At 45.7% G+C, this 22,144-nt stretch overlaps 1 protein-coding gene across 1 annotated transcript; it reads left to right on the forward strand.

Annotated features, from left to right (window-relative positions):
* The first annotated feature begins 7,417 nt into the window (after nucleotides 1-7,417).
* LOC130476552 (C-type lectin domain family 5 member A-like) lies at nucleotides 7,418-21,234 on the forward strand. The gene is made up of 5 exons (XM_056848496.1): nucleotides 7,418-7,496; nucleotides 13,531-13,587; nucleotides 13,686-13,822; nucleotides 14,902-14,966; nucleotides 21,126-21,234. Exons 1-5 carry the CDS (start codon nucleotides 7,418-7,420, stop codon nucleotides 21,232-21,234), a joined length of 447 nt encoding a protein of 148 aa, XP_056704474.1.
* Nucleotides 21,235-22,144: the final 910 nt, after the last annotated feature.

The raw sequence follows: 22,144 nt of genomic DNA on the forward strand, positions 1-22,144 counted from the left end.
GTGAACTGATCTCTATCGGCTGGAGACCAGCTGTAATAGCGGGAGATCTCCAGCTACTACCTGGAGGTTAAAGAATAAATGACTCAAAAGGTAGGTACAGTATTCTATGTTGTAAATCACAAGTATAAAGCACAAACCAAATATTCACAATCATATATAACATCAATAACTCAAAAGAAAACCCCTCATGTGCAATCCACTAATAGACCAATATGCTGTGTCCTCTTGTAACCACCAATTCTCCCGATCCAGGGATTATAAGTGGACACAGCATATTCGTCTATTAGTGGATTGCACTTTTGTGTTATTGATGTTATCATTGAGAATATTTGGTTTGTGCTTTATACTTGTGATTTACAATATAGAATACTGTACCTACCTTTTGAGTCATTTATTCTTTTACCTATACTGAGTTTATGCTGTAACAATTGAGTACAGAGGTGTGATTTTGTTTTCCTACGACCTGGAGGTTGGCAACCCCACTCCTCTCCACCAGTGGGAGGTTTGGGGGGCAAGTCCGGGGTGGCGATCCCGTGTGCTTGGCCATGCGCAACGGGATTACGTCACTTCCGGGTTGACGTCACTTCAGTACAATCGCTTACCAAACCAAGTGTGGTCAGCGCCACCTTAGAACAAGTATTCTTACTTCTGCCCCTCAGCTGATGAGAGAGTTGCCTCTGCTAACAACTCGCGGCATCGTTGCATGAAAAAAGAGGGAATGTTCATTTCATCGAATTAATATTTTACTCAGCTGCAAAATGTAATTTTTTTTGGGGGGGGGGTGTTATCTGGATGGTCATTTTTTAAGCAATACAATGTAAGCAATACTTTAGAAACCAGCATGGAATGAGACAAATATTGTGGTGGAAGACAAATAAGGCAACTATTGTGGGGGAAAGTGCCGTCAAGTTACAGCTGACAACCCGTTGGGTTGTCAACCCGTTGGGTTGTCAAGGCAAGAGACATTCGGAGGTGGTTTGCCATTGCCTGCCTCTGAGTAGGCTGAGAGAGTTCTGAGAGGACCGAGACTGGCCCAAGTTCAACCCGGCAGGCTTCACGTGGAGGAGTAGGTAGCTTTGCCAAGTCCCTCTTCGTAACTGGTGGGAGGTTTTTGGAGCGTAGCCTGAGGAGAGCAGGGTTCGGGGAGGGGCTTCAATGCCGTAGTGTCCAGTTGCCAAAGCGGCCATTTTCTCCAGGTGAACTGATCTCTATCAGCCGTACATCAGTTGTAATAGCGGGAGATCTCCAGCTAGTACCCGGAGGCTGGCTACCCCAGGAGTAGGGAGTCTGCCCTTCTTAACCACTACACCATGCTGGCTTTGAAGACAAATATTAACTGAACAATTCTCGTTTATTCACACCCGCATACATTTGACTATTCCTTCTTCTACTTCTTTTTTATTGGAGAGCTCTCTGGGTTACAACTCAGGGGAGTAAGACTCATTACCTGTTTGGCAAGGCATGGGCTGGAGAGCATTTTAAAGCCGACTCTGGGACAGCGAGGGTGGCAAAGAAACAATATTTTTCTGCCTGCATTGTGTCTGCCCAACGTAGACCTCTTCTGGGCAGAGGCAGATGTACTGTGAAACTAATGAAGCTTAAGCTTCAGGGCCCCTAATCCCGGAGGGATTAGCAACTTTTTTTTTAATGAGTGAATTTCTCAACAAAATCGATGGAGTTTTTCAGTAATCGACTCATAAGCCAATGGGTTGAAGTACTTAATATTGACTTTAGAATATGCTCTAATACTCATTCCATATGGCCTCAAAATGTCCCTGTAATAGGTCAAATTTTTCTCGGGGCATGCAGCACTTGAACCCCCAGCTGTAAGGGCTCTCTGAGCTTGCCAGAATCTATTCATAGCCTACATTTTGGCAGATGGATAGGGACTGAGAACAAGAAAGAAACCTTGTCAGGTCCATACCTCACATGTTACTGTGCTTGAATATACATACAACTATTTGAGTGTTCTGAGAATATATAATAATACCCAGACGCTGAATCAGGCTCTATGTCCCTTTGGGGTGGCTGAAGAAAAAACTACCCTACAAATTATAAGGACATAACCAATCATTTTATGAAGAAAAAAGGAAATCTTGTAAACAAGGAACAAGGAAACAAAGATTTTTCTGTTGACTTTATTTTCATGGACTTTCTTTGGATATACTCACTGACCTATAATACACTTGTGCCCTGCTGCATTATGATATAAATAGTGTAATATAACAGTGTATAATAATTGGGTTACTATATATAGTATGTTATAATACAAATACTAAGTGATGTTATAATACAGAGATTGACTGTGTTAATATTGGCCTACAACTGTGTTCTTTGACTGCTACTCATAATTACAGTTGAGTTTACTATATTGAATAGAATCTATTCATAGCCTACATTTTGGCAGATGGATAGAGTTGCCAGGTGCCTGCTGGTGGCGGGCAAACCTCTGGTGAAATGCCCCTCTGCCCGCCGACCAGCTGAGGGTCAGCAGGCAATCGTGCAGACGCACTCACCCGCGCCAGCCGGGAAGCCTCTCCTCTCCCTCCCCGGGGCGAGCGGGCCGCCCGTTGCAGCCCCGCGTGCCAGGTGGCGCGTTGGCAAGCGTGCGCGGATAGCACAGAAACCTCCCGCCAAAGGTAAGTTTCTGGCAACCCTACAGATGGATCCTCAAATCCTTCATTGGTGCACTGCTTAATAGTTCTATGGTTTTATTTTGTCACGGTATGCCTTGTTTTCAAGGGCTCCACCCCACCACCCTATTCTCCACCTTTTGGGCCTCGAGGTCCTCGCAAGGGCAGCAAGGCCCTTTGGACCTTGTTGGATGTTGCCCTATTGTTGCTGGTTGTGCCCCACTAGCAGTTCAAGCTTCAGGGCCCCAAAAATGTAGGTCCGCCACTGCTTCTGGGTGGTCAGTAGGGTTGCCGGGTCCCTCTTTGCCACCGGCGGGAGGTTTGGGAGGCGGAGCCCCTACTCCAGCCCTTATCCTGGATCTCCCAGTGGATGAAGACTTAGTTGTTTTCTTTGTCGTTCCCTCACTAACTCTTATTAGCCTTCCAGCCTGTCTATTAAGAGCGGTGGTTTGGTGCGGTGGAGTCTGATCTGGAGAACCGGATTTGATTCCCCTCTCCTACACATGAGCGGTGGAGGCTACTCTGGTGAACCAGGTTGGTTTCCCTGCCCCTCCGCATGAAGCCAGCTTGGTGACATTGGGCTAATCACAGTTCTATTAAGAGCTCTCTCAGCCCCACCTACCTCGCAGGGTGCCTGTTGTGGGGAGGGGAAGGGAAGGTGACTGTAAGCCGGTTTGAGTCTCCCTTAAGTAGTAGAGAAAGTCGGCATATAAAAACCAGCTCTCCCTCTTCTTCTATATTAAAAGCTTTTTACTGTCTGAAATGCTGTAATGCTTTGTTTTAATGTTTGTCTCCTTGGTGATTCTATAACCTTAAAGCAGATGATGAGAGGGAATCTCTTGGCCATCTTCTGGGCATGTAGTGGGGGTCACCGGGGGTGTGGGGGGGAGGTAGTTGTGAATTTCCTGCATTGTGCAGGGGGTTGGACTAGATGACCCTGGTGGTCCCTTCCGACTCTATGATTCTGATTCTATGACTCTACGATTCTATGATCCTGAATAGGGTAGAAAGGCAGCTCAGACATGCTTTAAAGGAAATAAATAAATAAAAACTCAAAATAGAGATTAGCAGCTCCACAACTCATAAGCAAATAATAAAAACAGTCCATTCATCACTGAATCGTTTATAAGCCATATAATTATTCAGCAAATTTTTGTTTGCTTGGGTGGCTGTTCTGTTTTGATCCAGACACATGACAGCAGAGAACAACGTTCTTCTGGTTCTTCTTTCTGAACCGCTCACTTCCTTCCTCTTTCACATTGGGGTTCATTACTTCAGACTGCTATCCCTGGAGATAATGGGTTTAAATTTCACACAGAAAGGTACCTGCTGGATATTAGGAAAAAACATTTACAGTATGAAGAGTTCAGCAGTGGAATCGGCTGCCTAGGGAGGTGGTGAGCTCCCCCTCTCTGGCAGTCTCCAAGCAGCAGCTGGACAAACACTTGTCAGGGATCATAGAATCATAGAGTTGGAAGGGACCACCAGGGTCATCTAGTCCAACCCCCTGCACAATGCAAGAAATTCTGAACTACCTCCCCCCCCACACACACACACACACACTCAGTGACCCATACTTCATGCCCAGAAGATGGCCAAGGTGCCCTCCCTCTCATGATCTGCCCAAGGCTATAGAATCAGCATTGCTGACAGATGGCCATCTAGCCTCTTCTTAAAAACCTCCACGGAAGGAGAGCTCACCACCTCCCGAGGAAGCCTGTTCCACTGAGGAACCGCTCTAACTGTTAGAAAATTCTTCCTAATGTCTAGACAAAAACTCTTTTGATTTTAATTCCAACCCATTGGTTCTGGTCCGACCTTCTGGAGCAACAGAAAACAACTCAACACTATCCTCTATATGACACCCCTTCAAGTACTTGAAGATGGTTCTCATATCCCCTCTCAGTCTTCTCTTCTTCAGGCTAAACATACCAAGCTGAAAATACTCGAGCATTTCCAGGATGCTTTAGGCTGGTCCTGCATTGAGCAGGGGGCTGGACTAGATGGCCTGTATGACCCCTTCCAACTCTATGATTCTATGAGATCCTGGCTGCTCAGCTCTCTCCCTATTCTTTAAGAAGCATCGTAAGATCATTCCATTTTGCTTAGACAACTCATATCATTTTACTTACTAGATTGCTGGTCTCTTCCTCCAATTTTTCCCCACTTCCTTTTTTTACATTCTGTCTTTTCATGTCGTCCGTTGCAAGATTGTAAAATCTGCACATATTTGATATATGTATTTTGGTAGAAGCTGTTTATCTTCGCTGAGAACTAGAATGGGCTTAGCGGCTGTGGCTCAGTGATATAACATCCGCTTGGCATGCAAAAGGTCCCAGGTTCAATCTCTGGCATTTCCAGTGAAAAAGATCAGGTAGGAGGTGATGGGAAAGACCCCTCTCTGCCTGAGATCCTGGAGACCCACAACCGGTCAGAGTGGGCAATAGCCACTAAGGGAGGGGCTGTGGCTCAGTGGTAGAGCCTCTGCTTGGTGTTCAGAAGGTCCCAGGTTCAATCTCTGGCATTTCCAGTGAAAAAGATCAGGTAGGAGGTGATGGGAAAGACCCCTCTCTGCCTGAGATCCTGGAGACCCACTACCGGTCAGAGTGGGCAATAGCCACTAAGGGAGGGGCTGTGGCTCAGTGGTAGAGCCTCTGCTTGGTGTGCAGAAGGTCCCAGGTTCAACCTCGGCATCTCCAGTTCAAGGGACCAGGCAAGTAGGTGATGTGAAGAAAGGCTCTGCCTGAGACCCTGGAGAGCCGCTGCCAGTCAGAGTAGACAATACTGATTTTGATGGATCGAGGGTCTGATTCAGTATAAGGCAGCTTCATGTCCTCACCATGCAGACCGAGGTTCTTAAACAACGGAAGGCAGCTTTTGTATGGAGGCTTCCTGGGGTTCAAATTCCCACCCTGTCCTGAAGCTTACTTGGCCACCGTAGTCCAGTCATTGGCCTTTTATGCATGGCTGCTTCCCTCACTGTCACCCCTCTGATGACTTCGGGTCTTTGTGTTGATTATGCATGCTGTTTCCAGCCATCAGAGGTCGCCTCGCTCTCCCCCTGCGTTTCCCGGCATTTTGCCTGCATTTTCGAATTCGAGATGAAACAGGTCCTTCAAAATGCGAAGAAACGCAGGGGGAGAGCGAGGCGACCTCTGACAGTCGCAAACGGCATGCGTAATCAACATAAAGACCCAAAGTCATCGGAGGGGTGGCGGCGAGTGTGAAACAGCCGTGCGGAAAAGTCTGGTCTCGCTCAACCGAATTTACTTCACAAGGTTATTGCGAGGGTAAAATGGGGAAGAGAAAAAACCCCACGCATGAGGCTTTGACCTTGTGGTGTTCCTTTGTGCTAACAGGTCAGGACGAGGGTACTCACCTTTCTTCCTGCTCTTAAGTTTACACAGGAGAGACGGGGGTTTTTCCAAAAGGCCATTTATTAGCCAGAGGATACAAGGATGGGCACAGCTGGTTTCAGGATAAGGAAGCTCGTGCAATCTGCAATTCTAACAACCAAACTTAGTGAAACTAAATGAATGCATGCAAATATCATAGAGGGCAACAGCCTGTTCCATTGTAATGTAATGTAATGTATACGATATAATCACCGCAGAGCTCCTTGGAGAAAATATGAGATAAAAATGTACTAAGACAGGTTAGCTGTTTCGTAAATGTATGATTGGGCTTCTTGAAATTGTTATTATTTTCACCACAGGCAAAAACCTACACAACAGTTTGAAGCCGGTCGATAGCTGCAATTTGCATTAAATACTCAGCAGGTGGCTTGCCCAGAGGAATGTTGTTAATAGTGATCTCAGTCGCACACTATAGACTGGATCCAGCCAGGGTTTTTTGCTCAGTCTCATCCCGTTCTTCTCCTTACAACTCCATGTCCATGCATGTCCCAGGATCACCAGCATAGACTTTTTTGAAGAAGAAGAAGAAGAAGGAGGAGGAGGAGGAGGAGGAGGAGGAGGAGGAGGAGGAGGAGGAGGAGGAGGAGGAGGAGAAGAGTTGGTTTTTATATGCCGACTTTCTCTGTCGCTTAAGGGAGAATCAAACCAGCTTACAATCCCCTTCCCCTCCCCACAACAGACACCCTGTGAGGTAGGTGGGGCTGAGAGAGTGTAACGTGCCCAAGGTCACCCAGCTGACTTCGTGTGTAGGAGTGGGGAAACAAATCCAGTTTACCAGATTAGCGTCTGCCACTCATGTGGAGGAGTGGGAAATCAAACCCGGTTCTCCAGATCAGACTCCACCGCTCCAAACCACTGCTCTTAACCAGAGCGGTCAACAGGGATTCTTTTTTAGGAGAAGAGTTGGTTTTTATATGCCAACTTTCTCTACCACTTAAGGCAGAATCAAACCGGCTCACAATCACCTTCCCTTCCCCTCCCCAAAACAGACACCCTGTGAAGTAGGTGGGGCTGAGAGAGCTCTAGGAGAGCTGTGACTAGCCCAAGGTCACCCAGCAGGCTTCATGGGTAGGAGTGGGGAAAACAACCCGGTTCACCAGATTAGCCTCCGCTGCTCATGTGGAGGAGTGGAGAATCAAACCCAGTTCTCCAGATCAGAGTCCACCACTCCAAACCACTGCTCTTAACCACTACACCACGCTGGCTCTCTTTTACCAGTGGGAAAGTTGGTTGGATCCAACCCTATCGATTCCATGATTATTTTACTTAATTGCAGGTATCTGCAAGCACTACCGGAGAAGCATTTGAGCATTTCGCCCTCCTTGGATCTGTCATTTTGAATCTTTTGTGAGTAGCCTGCAGAGAAACATGAACTGGAACCTCATGACTCAACTTGGGACCATTGTCATTTTGAAGGCGATAGCATCTTCTCTGTTTCTGATGTATTGTGAGTATTTTTTTATCTTAGTACCATATTCTGATTTTTAGGAATGAATAACATTGCCTTTCCCATTGCTCCTCTCCTGTTATGCATCAATTTTCACTCACAGCAATTCTTACCGGACAACTGTGGCATGAGAAGTGTTGGCAGCAAGCTGGCTTTCCAGCTCCTTTTCACTCTCTCTAGGAAACTAAATTGTTTGCAGCCTACAATAAGTCTTGCATTTAGCGAGAAATTATTTAAGATGACACATATGTGCCATCTTTCCCCAAGCAGAGTTTAAAAAAATGTGTAACTTGGATGAAAATTCTAGTAAATGTTGGTATTGTGATTCAGCTGGCTCAGATTTTCTACACATGTGGTGGCTCTGCAGTAGAGCCCAAACATATTGGATGAACGTGATTGAAATCATATCCAGCGGCCTTGAAATTGTAATTCCAGTAAGACTGGAAACAATTTTATTAAATTATTTTCCAGATAAACCAAAGGATATTCTAGTTATGTTTTTCCATATACTAACGGTTGCTAGAACAAATCTTCCGGGACATTGGAAAAACAATAAATTCCCCCATTTAAATAATTGGCTTGATAAGGTTAAAGAAATCTATGACGTAATTAAGTTGACATATCATAATAACACCAAAAATATGGAAGAACTGGATGCTCGCTGGAATGTAACAGTTTCAAGGATGGAAAAAACACTCCAATGGGTAAATTGCAGAGAGGGAGTGATGTAATAATCATGTCGATTTTAGATAAATAGAGTATTGCTTGATTCACTGGTATGGATATTTTAGTTATATTAGCAGCATGGTTTTAGTTTAGTTCAAGAATTTATATTATGAGTATTTTAGTAATGTTATATTTCCATTTGCTTTTATTGTTATATTCTCATTTTCTCTTAATAAATAAATAAATAATACATACATAAATTGTTTGCAGCCAATATGAAGGCCCTATACAGATAACCTATCAAGACATTAAATGACCGCAAAGGGAATGAAAGCACGCCGCCCCTGTTCTTCTGTATGATGTGAACATATGGAAGAAGGAGGAGGAGGAGGAGGAGAAAAGTTGGTTTTTATACCCCGATTACAATTGCTTTCCCTTCCTCTCCCCACAACAGAGACCTCGTGAGGTAGGGGAAGCTGAGAGAGTTCGGAGAGAACTGTGACTAGCCCATGTTCACCCACCAGGCTTCATGTGGAAGAGTGGGGAAACAAAGCCGGTTCACCAGATTAGCCTCCGCCGCTCATGTGGAGGACTGGGGAATCAAAGCTGGTTCTCCAGGTTAGAGTCCACTGCTCCAAACCACTGCTCTTAACCACTACACCACACTGGCTCTGAGCGGTGGTTTGGAGCAGTGGACTCTGATTTGGAGAACCGGGTTTGATTCCCCAGTCCTCCACATGAGCGGCGGAGGCTAATCTGGTGAACTGGATTTGTCTCCCCACTCCTACACATGAAGCCAGCTGGGTGACCTTGGGCTAGTCACAGTTCTCTTAGAGCTCTCTCAGTCCCACCTGCCTCACAGGGTGTCTGTTGTGGGGAGGGGAAGGGAAGGCGATTATAAGCCAATTTGATTCTGCCTTAAGTGGTAGAGAAAATTGGCATATAAAAACCAACTCTTCTTCTTCTTCTGTGTCTGTGCTTACAGTTCCTCCCCTGGATCAGCGATACTGCTTCCTGAATATTGCTGGTCATGGGGAGGGAGCGTATGCGCGGACACTTCCTCCATGTGTTCACATCATGCAGATGACTTGGCAATTGCATGGAGGTGGGAGAGGGGTCAGTGTACCCATGTCCTCTCTTAACTCCTGGAGCAGTCAGCCCACACATGGACAGTGTTAGGAAATTGAGAGAAGATTGTGAGAAGGCCCGTTTAGGCTGGCCTTCTACCTGATTTCCACTTCCTTTAACATTCTTGTGAGACAGTTCTTCAGCCTTCTGAAAGAAAAAAAACACCTACTTTCTCAGGTCATTTATGCATGGGAGTTTTATCTGAGGTTCGTTGCTTGCTGGACCCACACTTTCCTGTTGGGAATCTATGCACCAGCAGTCTCCAGGCTCAAATCAAGTCCCCGCCCCTTGAATTGGCTTACTTTGTAGAGCTTACTGTGAGAGAAAATCCCCCCAACCCAATTGCTGCATAAAAAAGCATTTTAAGAACAAAAACAAAAAAAGGATCGCTGAAAGGAAGTTGAGGGGGCGGAATCTAGGTACCAGCAGTCTCCAAGTTCAAATCAAGTCCCCGTCCCTTTAAGTGCTGCTTTGTAATTGGCTGTAGTGAGAGAAAAGTTCCCTCCCCACCCCAAACCCAATTGCTGCATTAAAAGGCATTTTAAGAAAATAGAACAAAAACCAGAGCAATCTGAAACGAAGGGGAGGTGGAGAAATCCAAGCCTTGGTTTTAAAAATCCTTTCTTCTGCTCAGAAAAAGCTCTCAGGAAGCAGGAAGTACTTGAATCCCTGCCTCCAGACATGCTGCTTTGTAATTGGCTGTGAGCGAAACTAAGCTTGTGTGTCCCACATTTTGCCTTATGCACAGAGATTTTACCCAGGCTGAGCTCAGGAGAGAGGGAAGAATTGGGTTAACAGGGGAACGGGAAGTCCCGGGATCGGCGAGGTCATCTCTAATGGAGAGAAAACCCATGTATAATTCCAAGGAACAACCAAGACAGACAGACAGGATGAGGGGGTGAACATGAGTGAAAGTACCCATGCATAAATGACCTCAGTGTTCAGGGAATGAGTGAATGGGGAGTGGGAGGAAGTCAAAATATTTTCTCAGAAATAGGGAGCTATTGTGTGGTTTTTTTGTCCAAACTGCTCAACAAATCCACGATTGCAATTGTCTGTTTCTCTGAAAACTGAGGTTTTCAAAAGTAATATGCCAGTGGCTCAGTGGTAGAGCATCTGCTTGGCATGCAGAAGGTCCCAGGTTCAATCCCCGGCATCTCCAGTTCAAGGGACTAGGCAAGTAGGTGATATGAAAGACCTCTGCCTGAGACCCTGGAGACCTCTCCATACCCTAAGGGTTAACCAACTGTGAAGGGGCCATGGCCCAATGGTAGAGCATCTGCTTGGCACGCAGAAGGTCCCAGGTTCAATCCCCGACATCTCCAGTTCAAGGGACTGGGCAAGTAGGTGATGCGAAAGACGTCTACCTGGGACCCTGGAGAGCCGCTGCTGGTCTGAGTAGACAGTACTGACTTTGATAGACCAAGGGTCTGATTCAGTATAAGGCAGCTTCATGTGTATTCTCTCACAGTTCTCCATGGCTCTTTGAGCATGAGTAAAGAGCATAAAAAGCAGGCCTGCAGCTTGATTCCATTTCAGGGAAGTGACATTAGTGTGTGCCAGTCTGTCTTGCCAGTCTGGCTGGCTGCCTTGGTGTTGGCTTGCCAGGTTGGTTTGGGTTAGATTCTATGGTTTGATGTTAGTTCTGTTGGGCTCAACAACAGCACGACAGGCTAACAATAAGCAATATAATCCCAAACATTCAAGCACATAACAGATGTCTGCTGTTTCGAAGGATGACTTCATCAGTCTACATATCATGCAATACATTTCATTATTGCATGATATGTAGACTGATGAAGTCATTCTTCGAAACCGCAGTCATCCGGTTCTCCGTCTCTTCCATCAACATTACTGTTTATTCACCACATTATTACTTTGTTGGGACTGTGATATACCCAATTACCTGCTCCAAGCAGAATTTGGACAATTTTGTTTTACTTTGAGCTTTCCAGTACCAGCTCATGAATTCGTTCATGTTGATATGCCTTCCATCATGCATTCATAATGAAACCATTATGTGCTTGAATGTTTGGGATTATATTGCTGTTTGCTAGCCTGTTGTGCGGATGGGTTTAAGTTCTGTTGGGCTCGCCATTTTGATCCTGGAGTCTGCTTGGTTTCGGTGGTTTGACATTGCTTCTGTTGGGCTTGATTTTCACAAGATGGTACTCGCTGGGAAGGGATGAAACACCCAACCTGGGAACTCCATCACAGTCCAGATGTGATTTGTATTTCCACCCTTATTCCCAGCATGCTGTTCCCCCTCTGGATCACACTGCTTTCACCTTCCCTCCTGTGCTGTTACCCCCAAATAGAATCATAGAGTTGGAAGGGACCACCAGGGTCATCTAGTTCAACCCCCTGCACAATGCCGGGAATTTACAAACACCTCCCCCCACACACACCCAGCAACCCCGACTCCACGCCCAAAAGATGGCCAAGATGCCCTCCCTCTCATGATTTGCCTCAGGTCATAGAATCAGCATTGCTGACAGATGGTCATCTAGCCTCTGCTTAAAAACCTCCAGGGAAGGGGAGCATACCACCTCCTGAGGAAGCCTGTTCCACTGAGGAACCGCTCTGACTGTTAGAAAATTCTTCCTAATGTCTAGATGGAAACTCTTTTAATTTAATTAATAGTCTGGGGAAGGAACTGTTTGGCCCACTGTGGAAGGCCATTGCTGATTAACTTTAGGAAGGAGGCAGAGAAATGCTGTCTGTCTGAATTTCTGCAGTATGTGGGTTCGATCCAAGAAGATTGAGTTGGAGTTCTTGTATTGTTAGAGTTTCATACAACACTTCAATCAGTTGACCACTGGTAATGAATTAATTCAAGGAAATTAAGAGTATTAACTTGAGACTTTATGGCAGGACTTGTGAATTATTCATTCATTGAAACTGGTTGTTTTACTTATTTAAAGATGTATCTCTTGCTAAGTGAATAGTTTGCAAACGTGTTTTACTTATCCATTGATTAATCAGAGTGTCACACGATGATATTTTATTCAGTTAACTGAGGATGTAATGAATTGAGGAGCAGATATTGAATCTGGGAGTAATTTCAAGATAATTATGGTGGAAAGTGCCCCTAAGTCACAGCTGACCTACGGTGACCTGTCAGGTTTTCAAGGCAACAGAAATTCAGAAGTGGTTTGCCATTGCCTGCCTCCGCCTGGGCTGAGAAGATTCAGCGAGAACTGTGACTAGCCCAAGGTCACCCAGTAGGCTTCATGTGGTGGAGTGGGGAATCGAACCCGGTTCTCCAGATTAGAGTCCACTGCTCTTAACCACTACGCCACTCTGGCTCTCTTCAAGATAATTAGGGACTAGGTTTTCTTTTGTCCCTTTAGTTGGTAGAAGCTTAATTTATTTCATGAGTAATAAGCATGGTTCTAAATATATTTTTTTCATCTTCAGAAATAAATACCAGACATATGAAAAAAAAATCCAGGCCTACTGATTGAGAATATTCTTATACATTCAAGGTCCTTGATAGTTCTTTCAGGAGAAGATGGCCTGATTTCCCTAGAGCTAGGCTTCTCCTCTATGTCCCTCTCCTCAGGCACAGGTCTTGAAGTAACTACAGGGAAAGGCAGGTTGGCTCAGCTTGGGGGTTTAAACGTACTTAGATTATATCATGCATTATGATGTAGCCCATTTCCTGTTAGGGTTATATCTAAGAACAGCATCTTCTTTTAATAGATTGGTCAGACCTCACTTGGACTACTGTGTCCAGTTTTGAGCTCCACAATTTAAGAAGGATGTTGAAAAGTTGGAGTGTGTCCAGAGGAGGGCGACCAGAATGGTCAAAGGTCTGGAATTTTTGCCCTATGAGGAGAGACTTAAGGAGATGGGTTTGTTTAGTCTGGAGAAGAGAAGGTTAAAGGGAGACATGATAGCCATGTTTAAATATTTGAAGAGATGTCATGTTCTCTGTTGCATCAGAGACTAGGACACGGAGTAATGAATTTAAACTAAGAGAAAAGCGATTCCACCTAAACATTAGGAAGAACTTTCTGACGGTGAGGGCGGTTCGATGGTGGAATGCACTGCCTCGGAGGGTGGTGGAGTCCTCGTCTTTGGAGGTCTTTAAGCAGAGGCTGGATGGCCATCTGTTGGGAGTGCTTTGATTGTGGGATCCTGCATGGCAGGGGGTTGGACTGGATGGCCCTTGTGGTCTCTTCCAACCTTGTGTGTGATCTTGTGATCTTGTGATTAAAATTCTTTTTCTTTTCAGCTTCACAGATTTTCTATACTCCTGTTCTGCGAGAAGAACCCACCAGCATCACTAAAGGTTGGTTTATGACAAAATCTGCCCAGAGGACAATGGAATTCTACACACACATGCCCAAGTAGTAAAGATATGTATCTTCTGTCTCCCCATAACTGTAGGCTGCTCTGTCAGCTGGTCATTCTTCAATGGCAAATGCTACTACTTTTCTACCAGATCACAAACATGGGATGAGAGCCTGGTGACCTGTGCTGAATTTGATTCTCATCTCGCAGTTGTCAATGGCAAAGAAGAATTGGTGAGAAAAATTATTTGTTAAAAAAGAAAAGGTCTTCTGGGAAGAGCAAACCCGCAGAGTCCCTTTTCAGACTGCTTTCAGCAGGACACAGGTACCAGCTTCTCAGAAACATGAAGATAACCTAAAAACAGATTCAGACAATTAGTATTAATCTTTTCTATTACCTTGGGTTGATTTTGATGTGCGAATCCTTATAATCTTTCCTTCTAAAAACAATTGTCTTACACAATTCTAGAGGAGAAACTAGATTTGCCCACTGCCACAAAAACAATTAAAGACTAAGCAATACATTGTGACATAAATTTCTTTAAATGCATCAAGTGCATGCTCAGTTGTCAAGTATAGGGTGTGCATTTCCTAGCCCCCTCTCCATTGAAGTCAATGGTGGGAGCTTTTTCCTATGGATGCTCGGGTGTGACATTGGCCCATTAAAGCCTATGGAAAAATTTTGTGGATCTCGGGGGGGGGGAGCTATTTTTCAAGGTAGAGGCACCAAATTTGCAACATTGCTGCAGGTGATCCTCCTTAGAAGAACCCCCAAGTTTGGTGAAGTCTGGGTCAGGAGGTCCAGTTCTATGGGCCCACAAAGGGGGTGCCCTCATCTATCCAATGGAGTTTTCAATTGTTTCCAATGGAAGATGGGAGAACCCCCTTAGAAGACACTATTCTAAGGACAGTCACCAGCAGCTGTGCTGCAAATATGGTGCCTCTACCTTGAAAAACAACCCCTCCAGAGCTCCTAAAAAATTCCCCATAGACTTTAATGGAGCCAAAAAATTTCAGAATATCCAAGGGGGAAAGCCAAAAAAGCCCTATTTACTGGTATGGGTATTCGGCTTTTTTCAGCTTTTCCAAACATTTTCAGGTCCAATAAACCTGAATCCAAAAAATACCGGGGGGGGTGGGGGGAATGGTGCACAACCCAAGTCAGGTATACACAGTGGCCTTCACCTTCTTCTTAAGGCTACTTCAAAAAAGATATCCCATTCACCCAGCTTCTGTATTGAATTTCCATAGCAGGGGGGCTCCACTTTCATGATATTGACAACAATGTGTTCTTTCCCAATCATTTACTCCAGATGTTCCTGAAGAACAGAACTCAACACGAAAGGCATTTTATCATCACGAGTCAGAGAGATGCAGAGTGAGTATGGATTGATGGCACAGGGTTTCGACCAAAACATATTTGTTCATTATTATTCTGTTTATGGTATTTATGGGGTGATAAGAGGAATTGCTTCATTTCTGTCCTGACCTGGATGGCCCAGGCTAGCCCAATAACATCAGATCTCGCTAAGCTAAGCAGGGTTAGTATAAGGATGGGAGACTGCTATGGTACTGTAGGACCAGGCAATGGCAAACTGTTAGGGATTCAGTGTCAGGCCTACTCGCTGTGTCTCAGATAGTTTCGTTTTCTCGCAGACTTTCCTTCCCTGACTGTTCAAGGACTGTTTTCCCAAAACTGCATTCCTGTTCCCTTTGAAGCTAGCAGGTGCCCGTGGGAGCTGTGGTGCTTCCAGACTGTTGAAAGTGATCTCATGAGACTGTCTTGCTGAACGCTTTTTTCTAATGTTCTTATATTATCCAGTGCATGCCATTTCCCCCCATTGCTGTCTTAATGTAAGCACTTGTCCCATCGACAACCAAAAGCCGCACCAGGAGACTTAGTAGTCCAAAAGAGTTGGTTTAATGGTATCACAGGCAAGCAGAGCTTAAAAATCCAGAGACAGCAATGGGGGGAAATGGCATGCACTGGATGTCTACGGAGATCACTTCCATGTGCACAGCACGGCACTTACACAGAAGAGGAAGAATGATGCATATTATTAAGTGTCACCAGTAGCTGTATCATATCTGCATGATCATGCGAGATAATCCTCTAGTTCATGTACCAAGCACACCTAGATTCTGCAAGCCATGTCACACACAATGTTCATCTTCAACTGAGCACCATTCACCCACATGTTGGAGGGTATTGATTATTGAGGGTACAGCCTGCACTGTTGGGATTGTCAGCTTTTAGTAGCGTTGTGCATATCGATAAACCCGAACCGAAAATGAAATTAGCCATTTCATCTTTGTTCGGGTCTCAGGTTTACCGAACACCAAAACCTAGGGGGTCTCCCCAAAGCCAAATAGATGATTCCCCAAGAATTATTACCCAAATAATTATTCGGCTTTTTCAGGTTTGGCTATTTGCCTTTGCTCAGAGGCACGCCTTTTTTTTGTGACTGGTTTTGTTAGGGCCCCATAGTTGGGGCCCTTTTGGGAGGGGGGTTGTGTAATTGGAGCTAACTTGTCTGACCAACCTTCCAACCATACAACCATCCGTACTCATCACCATTCAGTGGATTGATATGGATAAAACATAAGGGTTTTTTAAAAGATGGGGCTCACCCAGTCCCATCCGAAGGGATATACCCTCCAACTAAAAAGAGCCAGCTTCAACAGCTGCTGACACCACCAGCTTCTGAAGGAGATTTCTTCATCCACGTGGATGAGCAATCTCCTTCATAAAGCCTCCGTGGTCAGCTGGCTCTGATCTCACCACCACCCCGAAAACCTGCTCTCAAACTGAAGGTCGCCCCGAGTAGAGGCTTTGTTTCCCCGCACCGTGACCATCTCTTGGAATCAGATTTTTGATGACCATAATAAAGGACTGTTCGCAGGATGTCATTTGCCACCAAAAGAAACATTTCCTGTGCCTTATTTCTCTTGCATTTAAACCTTTTCCCTCAGTTTAGAAGCTAATTTGCGTGGACATCATGCTATGCACCCCAGAAACGAAGGCAAACCCCAGACTTTAAGGCGTCAGTCTTCCACTCGGCTCTTTCCGCCAGTCCTTGGCAACGCTGAACTTTGAGGCGCCAGGCTGTCACTCGGCTCTTTCCGCCAGTCCTTGGCAGCGCTGAACTTCTGAACCTGAAAACCGATGGACAGCTCAGCTCGCAACTGCCTGGAAGGGGGTGACCCCTTTGCGGGCCCATAAAATTGGACCCCTTGTCCTAAAGTTCACCAAACACCAGTGTCTGTCTAGGGAGAGCCCCTTGCAGCCACGTTGCAAATTTGGGGGTTCTACCTCCAAAAATGCTCCCCCAGGAGGCTTGAAAAAAAATCCCCATACACTATAATGGGCCTGAATTTTTCAGAAAACTCAGAAATAAGCCGAATACTGGAATTTACCTGTATCGGTATTTGGCTTATTCCGAGCTTACCGAAACGCAATGGGCCAATAAACGCAAAACTTAAATTTACCTATTTATTTATTTTTTGCACAACCCTAGCTTTTAGTTTCAAAAATTCCAGTACTCTGGTGGAACAGGGGGGTAGGGAGACATGGGGAAGGAGATGTGGGGATGATCCTCATGATTGGCTATACCATTCAGTCCCTAAGTGAAAATATTGCTGTTGTCTTTTACTTTTTAAAAAACATCTGGCCACTGTGTGATCAAAATTTCAGTGGATTAAGGTGGTGGTGTTGTTTTTCTTACTTGCTTGTCAGTCCTACATGCTATCTGGTCTGGAAAATGTGTCTTCCACAAGCTTTCCACCTGGGCAACGAAAGCCTATCTGGGGCTTGGTCAACATCCTGGCTTTGCCACCTGCTGGAGAATATTAAAAATAATGGTTGCTGTGACCTTGACAAACCACAAAGTGTGATTGGTGGGCTGTGTATGTTGGGCTGGGGAGATCACAAATTATGCACCCCTGTATTGCGCAGTTCAGTATTTTCCTATATCACAGTACATCCGTCACAGTTTTAGCTTGAAAGCTCTGTTAGTCATCCATGGATGGCCATTTATGCAGGGCTGTTTCCTCGCGGTCACCCCCGCCGACCGCTTCGGGGCTTCCTTTTGAGCATGCATGCCTTTCCCAACTGTCAGAGGTCACCTTGCGTTCCCCTTGCGTTTTGTCCGCATTTTCCGGATTCTGGCTAAAACAGCATCTTGAAAACACGGGCAAAACACGCGGGGGGAGTGAAGCAACCTCTGACAGTTGGCAAAGGCATGCATGATCAAAAGGAAGCCCCGGAGCAGTCGGCGGGGTGACTGCGAGGGAAACAGCCCTGCATGAATGGCTGATGTTTGCCTCCTAGAATTTCCGGTTATTCTGAAAGCCCAAAGCCAGTAATACCTCTACTACCAATAGTGAGGCAAAGGACAAATTTATAGAGCTTTCGTTGCCTATAAGGCTGCCAAGCCCTGTCCTGAGCTCCCACTGCCGATCGCTGCTCCAAGTGGTGATGAGGTAAAACTTTTAAAAAACCACAGGATCTTTTTTTTAATAATAATTTATTAGAAACATTTAATCTTACAATAAAAGAGAAAGAGAAAAAAAACCTAGAAATAACATTACTTTAAAAAAATCAAATACTAGTGATACAAATTATTTTCTAAAAAATACTAAAACAGCGCTAATGTAACTAAAATACCCGTACCACTTAATCAAATAATACTCTATTTGTCTATTTAACTAAGATCCCCATTATTATAATATCACTACCTCTCTACAGTTTCCACAATAGAATGCTTTCTCCATCCTTGAAACTGTTGAATTCCAGCGAGCATCAAGTTCTTCGGTATTTTTATTGTTATTACAGTACGTCAACTTAATTAAAGCATAGGTTTCTATAACCTTGTCGAGCCAATTATTTAAGTCAGGGAATTTATTGCTTTTCCAAAAAAAACCACAGGATCACCAGCTTGACAACATCACTTCCAGGGAAAATCCGGAAGTGACTGCAGGTATCTCTAGGAATTACTAGAAACTCTATGGTTTTCCCCAAAAGCAATATTATCATGCTGGCAGTGCCCTCCCCACTATGTTCTAACCCCAAACCATGCCACTGGTTTCCAGGCTTGGCCTCACATCCCTAATTGCCCATGATGTACATTGGGGGAGGGTTCCCAAGCAGTGGTCTCTAATCAAACAAGTTCTGCAGTATTTTGAAGTCCAAGTTGTCAGTTATGAATGTTGGTGGATTTAGACATTTTTTTAAAGGATATACAATGGCTTGATTCAGACATAACCCTCTCTCTGTAGCCTAGGAGGGCATCAGCAAGGAAAAAGTTAGAAGAAAATCAGGATTAAGTCAGGATATCTGCGTTCAGGCATCATGCAAGACTATGAGTAAAGCTAATTGTGGTTCCCATTACACAAAATCCCTGACGTAAGTCAGGTCGGTGGTATCTGCATTCAGGCATCATGCAAGACCATGAGTAAAACTAATTGTGGTCCCTGTTACACAAGACGCTTGACGTAAGCCAAGCCGGAGCTCTTGGGGTCATGTGATTGAGGACATGTGGTCCCTGGCAGCAGGGCAAACACCCTCCATGGTTGTTTCTGCTGGCAAAAATGGCATGGAAAATGGTTGTAGCCCTTCTCCTGCCACACTGCCACTCCGAGCAAAATCATCCCCCTAACGCAGTGGTCGGCAAACCGCGGATCCCGAGCCGCAAGTGGCTCTTTGGCCCCTTGAGTGCGGCTCCCCGCCTCCCCACCCCCCCATCCGTCGGCTGAGCGGCTCCTCCGAATCCCCGTGCCCAGCCAGGCAGAGGCGCTGCGCTCCCGCTGGGCTCCAGCGCGCCCCAGGCAGGAGGAGCCAGCAGGCAAGCGGGAGGCGGCGCCCCCCTCCCCCGTCCTCCCCTCCTCTCTCTCTCTCTCTCTCTCTCCGGCGGGGAGGGATCAGAGGCGGCAGGGAGAGGCTGCGGCCGGCTGCCCAGGCTGCTGCTGCAAGGGGGGGAGAGGCAGGCTCCGCCTCGCGCTGGGCCGGAGCGGGCTGCGTGCCCCATGTGCTCCCGCCGCCGCCACCTCCTCACCCAGCCGGCCCAGGAAGGAGGGGAGGGCGGCGGCAGTGGGGCGCGGGGGGGAATCCCTCCCAGAGTGCAGAGCAGGGCACCCATCGGGTGGGGTTGGGGGGAGATAGCGGCGGCGACGGGGCGCGATTTGCACGAGATCACTCCGGAGGCATAGAGTCGGTGGCTGCTGTGAAGGGGCTGAATGGGAGATTCAGCATTTGTTGAGGGCAGGCAGACACTGGGGGTCCTTCTACCCCCCTCCCATTGCTCACCTAGTAGCAAAATCTCAGTTGCAGGAGTTGGGCGGCCCTAATGGTGTTATTTATGTTGATGGGACTTAAGAAAAGCGAGCTGAAGGCTCCATAAATAACTGCAGGGTGGGGGAAATGATGGGGAAAGCAAGATGATTTCCTGCCCCCTCTTTCTTCTCCCTTTATTTGTTTAGGTGGCTCTCAAAAGAAATCTCAATCGTTGTACTGTTGATACTTGGCTCTGTTGACTAATGAGTTTGCCGACCACTGCCCTAACACTTTTAAGGTGAATCCCTAGTTGAACCTCTGACTGCGAGTCAGGTTAGGCGATTCATGTAATGGGAGCCTGTGGTTACGAAAACATCTTCAGAGCCTGGTTTGGCATACCCTGACTAACCATAAATAGCGGAGTGGCCTGCATGCAGGCAATCACGTGAACCATGGGTAGTTTAATGGAACCATGGTTTTGCGCTGTGTCTGAATTGAGCCAATGTGTAAAAGGGTCGATTTTAGTCAACTGATACTTTATTGTCTAAAATGCATAAATAAGAATGAACACAAGAGATTTTTTTAAAGTAGCCCGCACAGTGGAATTTCAGGAGCAATGTTTCAAAATGTTTGAAATCCTAAGCAGCAAATATTCATTTCGGACCCATGAAACACCTTGCATGTAAGAAACGTCCCCTAATACTAGAACACGGGGTCGTCTGCTAAAGCTGGAGGGTGAGAGATTCAAAACAGATAAAAGGAAGTATTTTTTCACACAACGCATAGTTAAATTGTGGAACTCCCTGCCCCAGGATGTGGTGACGGCTGCCAGCTTGGAGGGTTTTAAGAGGGGAGACGACATGTTCATGGAGGAGAGGGGTATTCATGGCTATTAGTTAGAATGGATACTAGTCATGCTGCATACCTATTCTCTCTAGTATCAGAGGAGCATGCCTATTATTTTGGGTGCGGTGGAACACAGGCAGGATGGTGCTGCTGCAGTCGTCTTGTTTGTGGGCTTCCTAGACGCACCTGGTTGGCCACTGTGTGAACAGACTGCTGGACTTGATGGGCCTTGGTCTGATCCAGCAGGGCCTTTCTTATGTTCTTATGTTCTTAAACGGGTCTCTACTAGGTAGCATGTGAACTTATTTTCTGATTATTTACGTATTTTATTATGCATTTATTTTATTTCTCGATGAAACTGAAGACACACTTGTTTGGTCTGTTGTCAAAGGAATGATCTTTACTTCCCTTCCTTCACAGATTTGATTCCAGCCCAAGAAGTTTTTCATGTGTTGTGGTTGGATTCAATTCCGTTGATTCAGCATCTTGCACTACACGACACCGCTGCATTTGTGAGAAGAATGCCTAAGAGCCTTCCTACACATGGGACCATCTCATCGATGAAGAAGATCTAGATTCTGTTGTCGGCTTTCTAAACAACCTTGGGCCACCATTCAGCCTTAGTTGCTCATAATCAGTGGTCTAGGGGAGGGGTGTGTGTGCATTCCCTCCAACAAGACAAGGTGTGTCCAGTCAGCTCCTTGGGGCCCAGCAGAACACCAAAACACAGAAGCAAAACGGGCTTCCATGTGCGCATCTGCTTCAACATTGGCTACATGTAAGCCTGTGGGACACATGAAGTTGCCTTATAGCAGCCCTGTTCACATGTTAACAGAGAATGTACAACCTGCGTGTAAGTGCACACACCTGTTCATAAGAAAGAGCCAACACACTTCACAAATTAAACTGGGGACCAGTACCTGGATAAATGCAGGGCTTTGAATCACATGCTGAGCTGTACATGTGTTGAATGTAAAGTGAGAATTACTCTAGGCAACTATAGAGGCAAGTTAAGTGTACACTATACATGGATTCTATGTACATTCACTGTGACTTGGGTCAGACCATTGGTCTGTCAAGGCCAGTGTTGTCTAAACAGGTCAGCATTGTTCTGAGAGCACCTTCTTTTTATTACATCCTGCTTACAAACTAGTCCCTTATTTAGACTGAGCAGACCTGGCCATGCTAAGCCACACCAACATAACCTCCAGATTGGACTACTACGTAGGGTTGGCCCACCTCCAGGTGGTGGCTGAAGATCTCCTGCTATTACAACTGATCTCCAGGGGATAGAGATCACTTCATCTGGAGAAAATGGCTGCTTTGGAAGGCGGACTCGGTGGCATTATACCCCATTGAAGTCCCTCTCCCCAAATCCCACCCTTCTCAGGCTCCACCCCCAAAATCTCCATGTATTTCCTGTCAACCCTACTACTATA

This window comes from Euleptes europaea, chromosome 4 (assembly GCF_029931775.1).
Source record: "Euleptes europaea isolate rEulEur1 chromosome 4, rEulEur1.hap1, whole genome shotgun sequence".
Lineage (NCBI taxonomy): Eukaryota > Metazoa > Chordata > Lepidosauria > Squamata > Sphaerodactylidae > Euleptes > Euleptes europaea.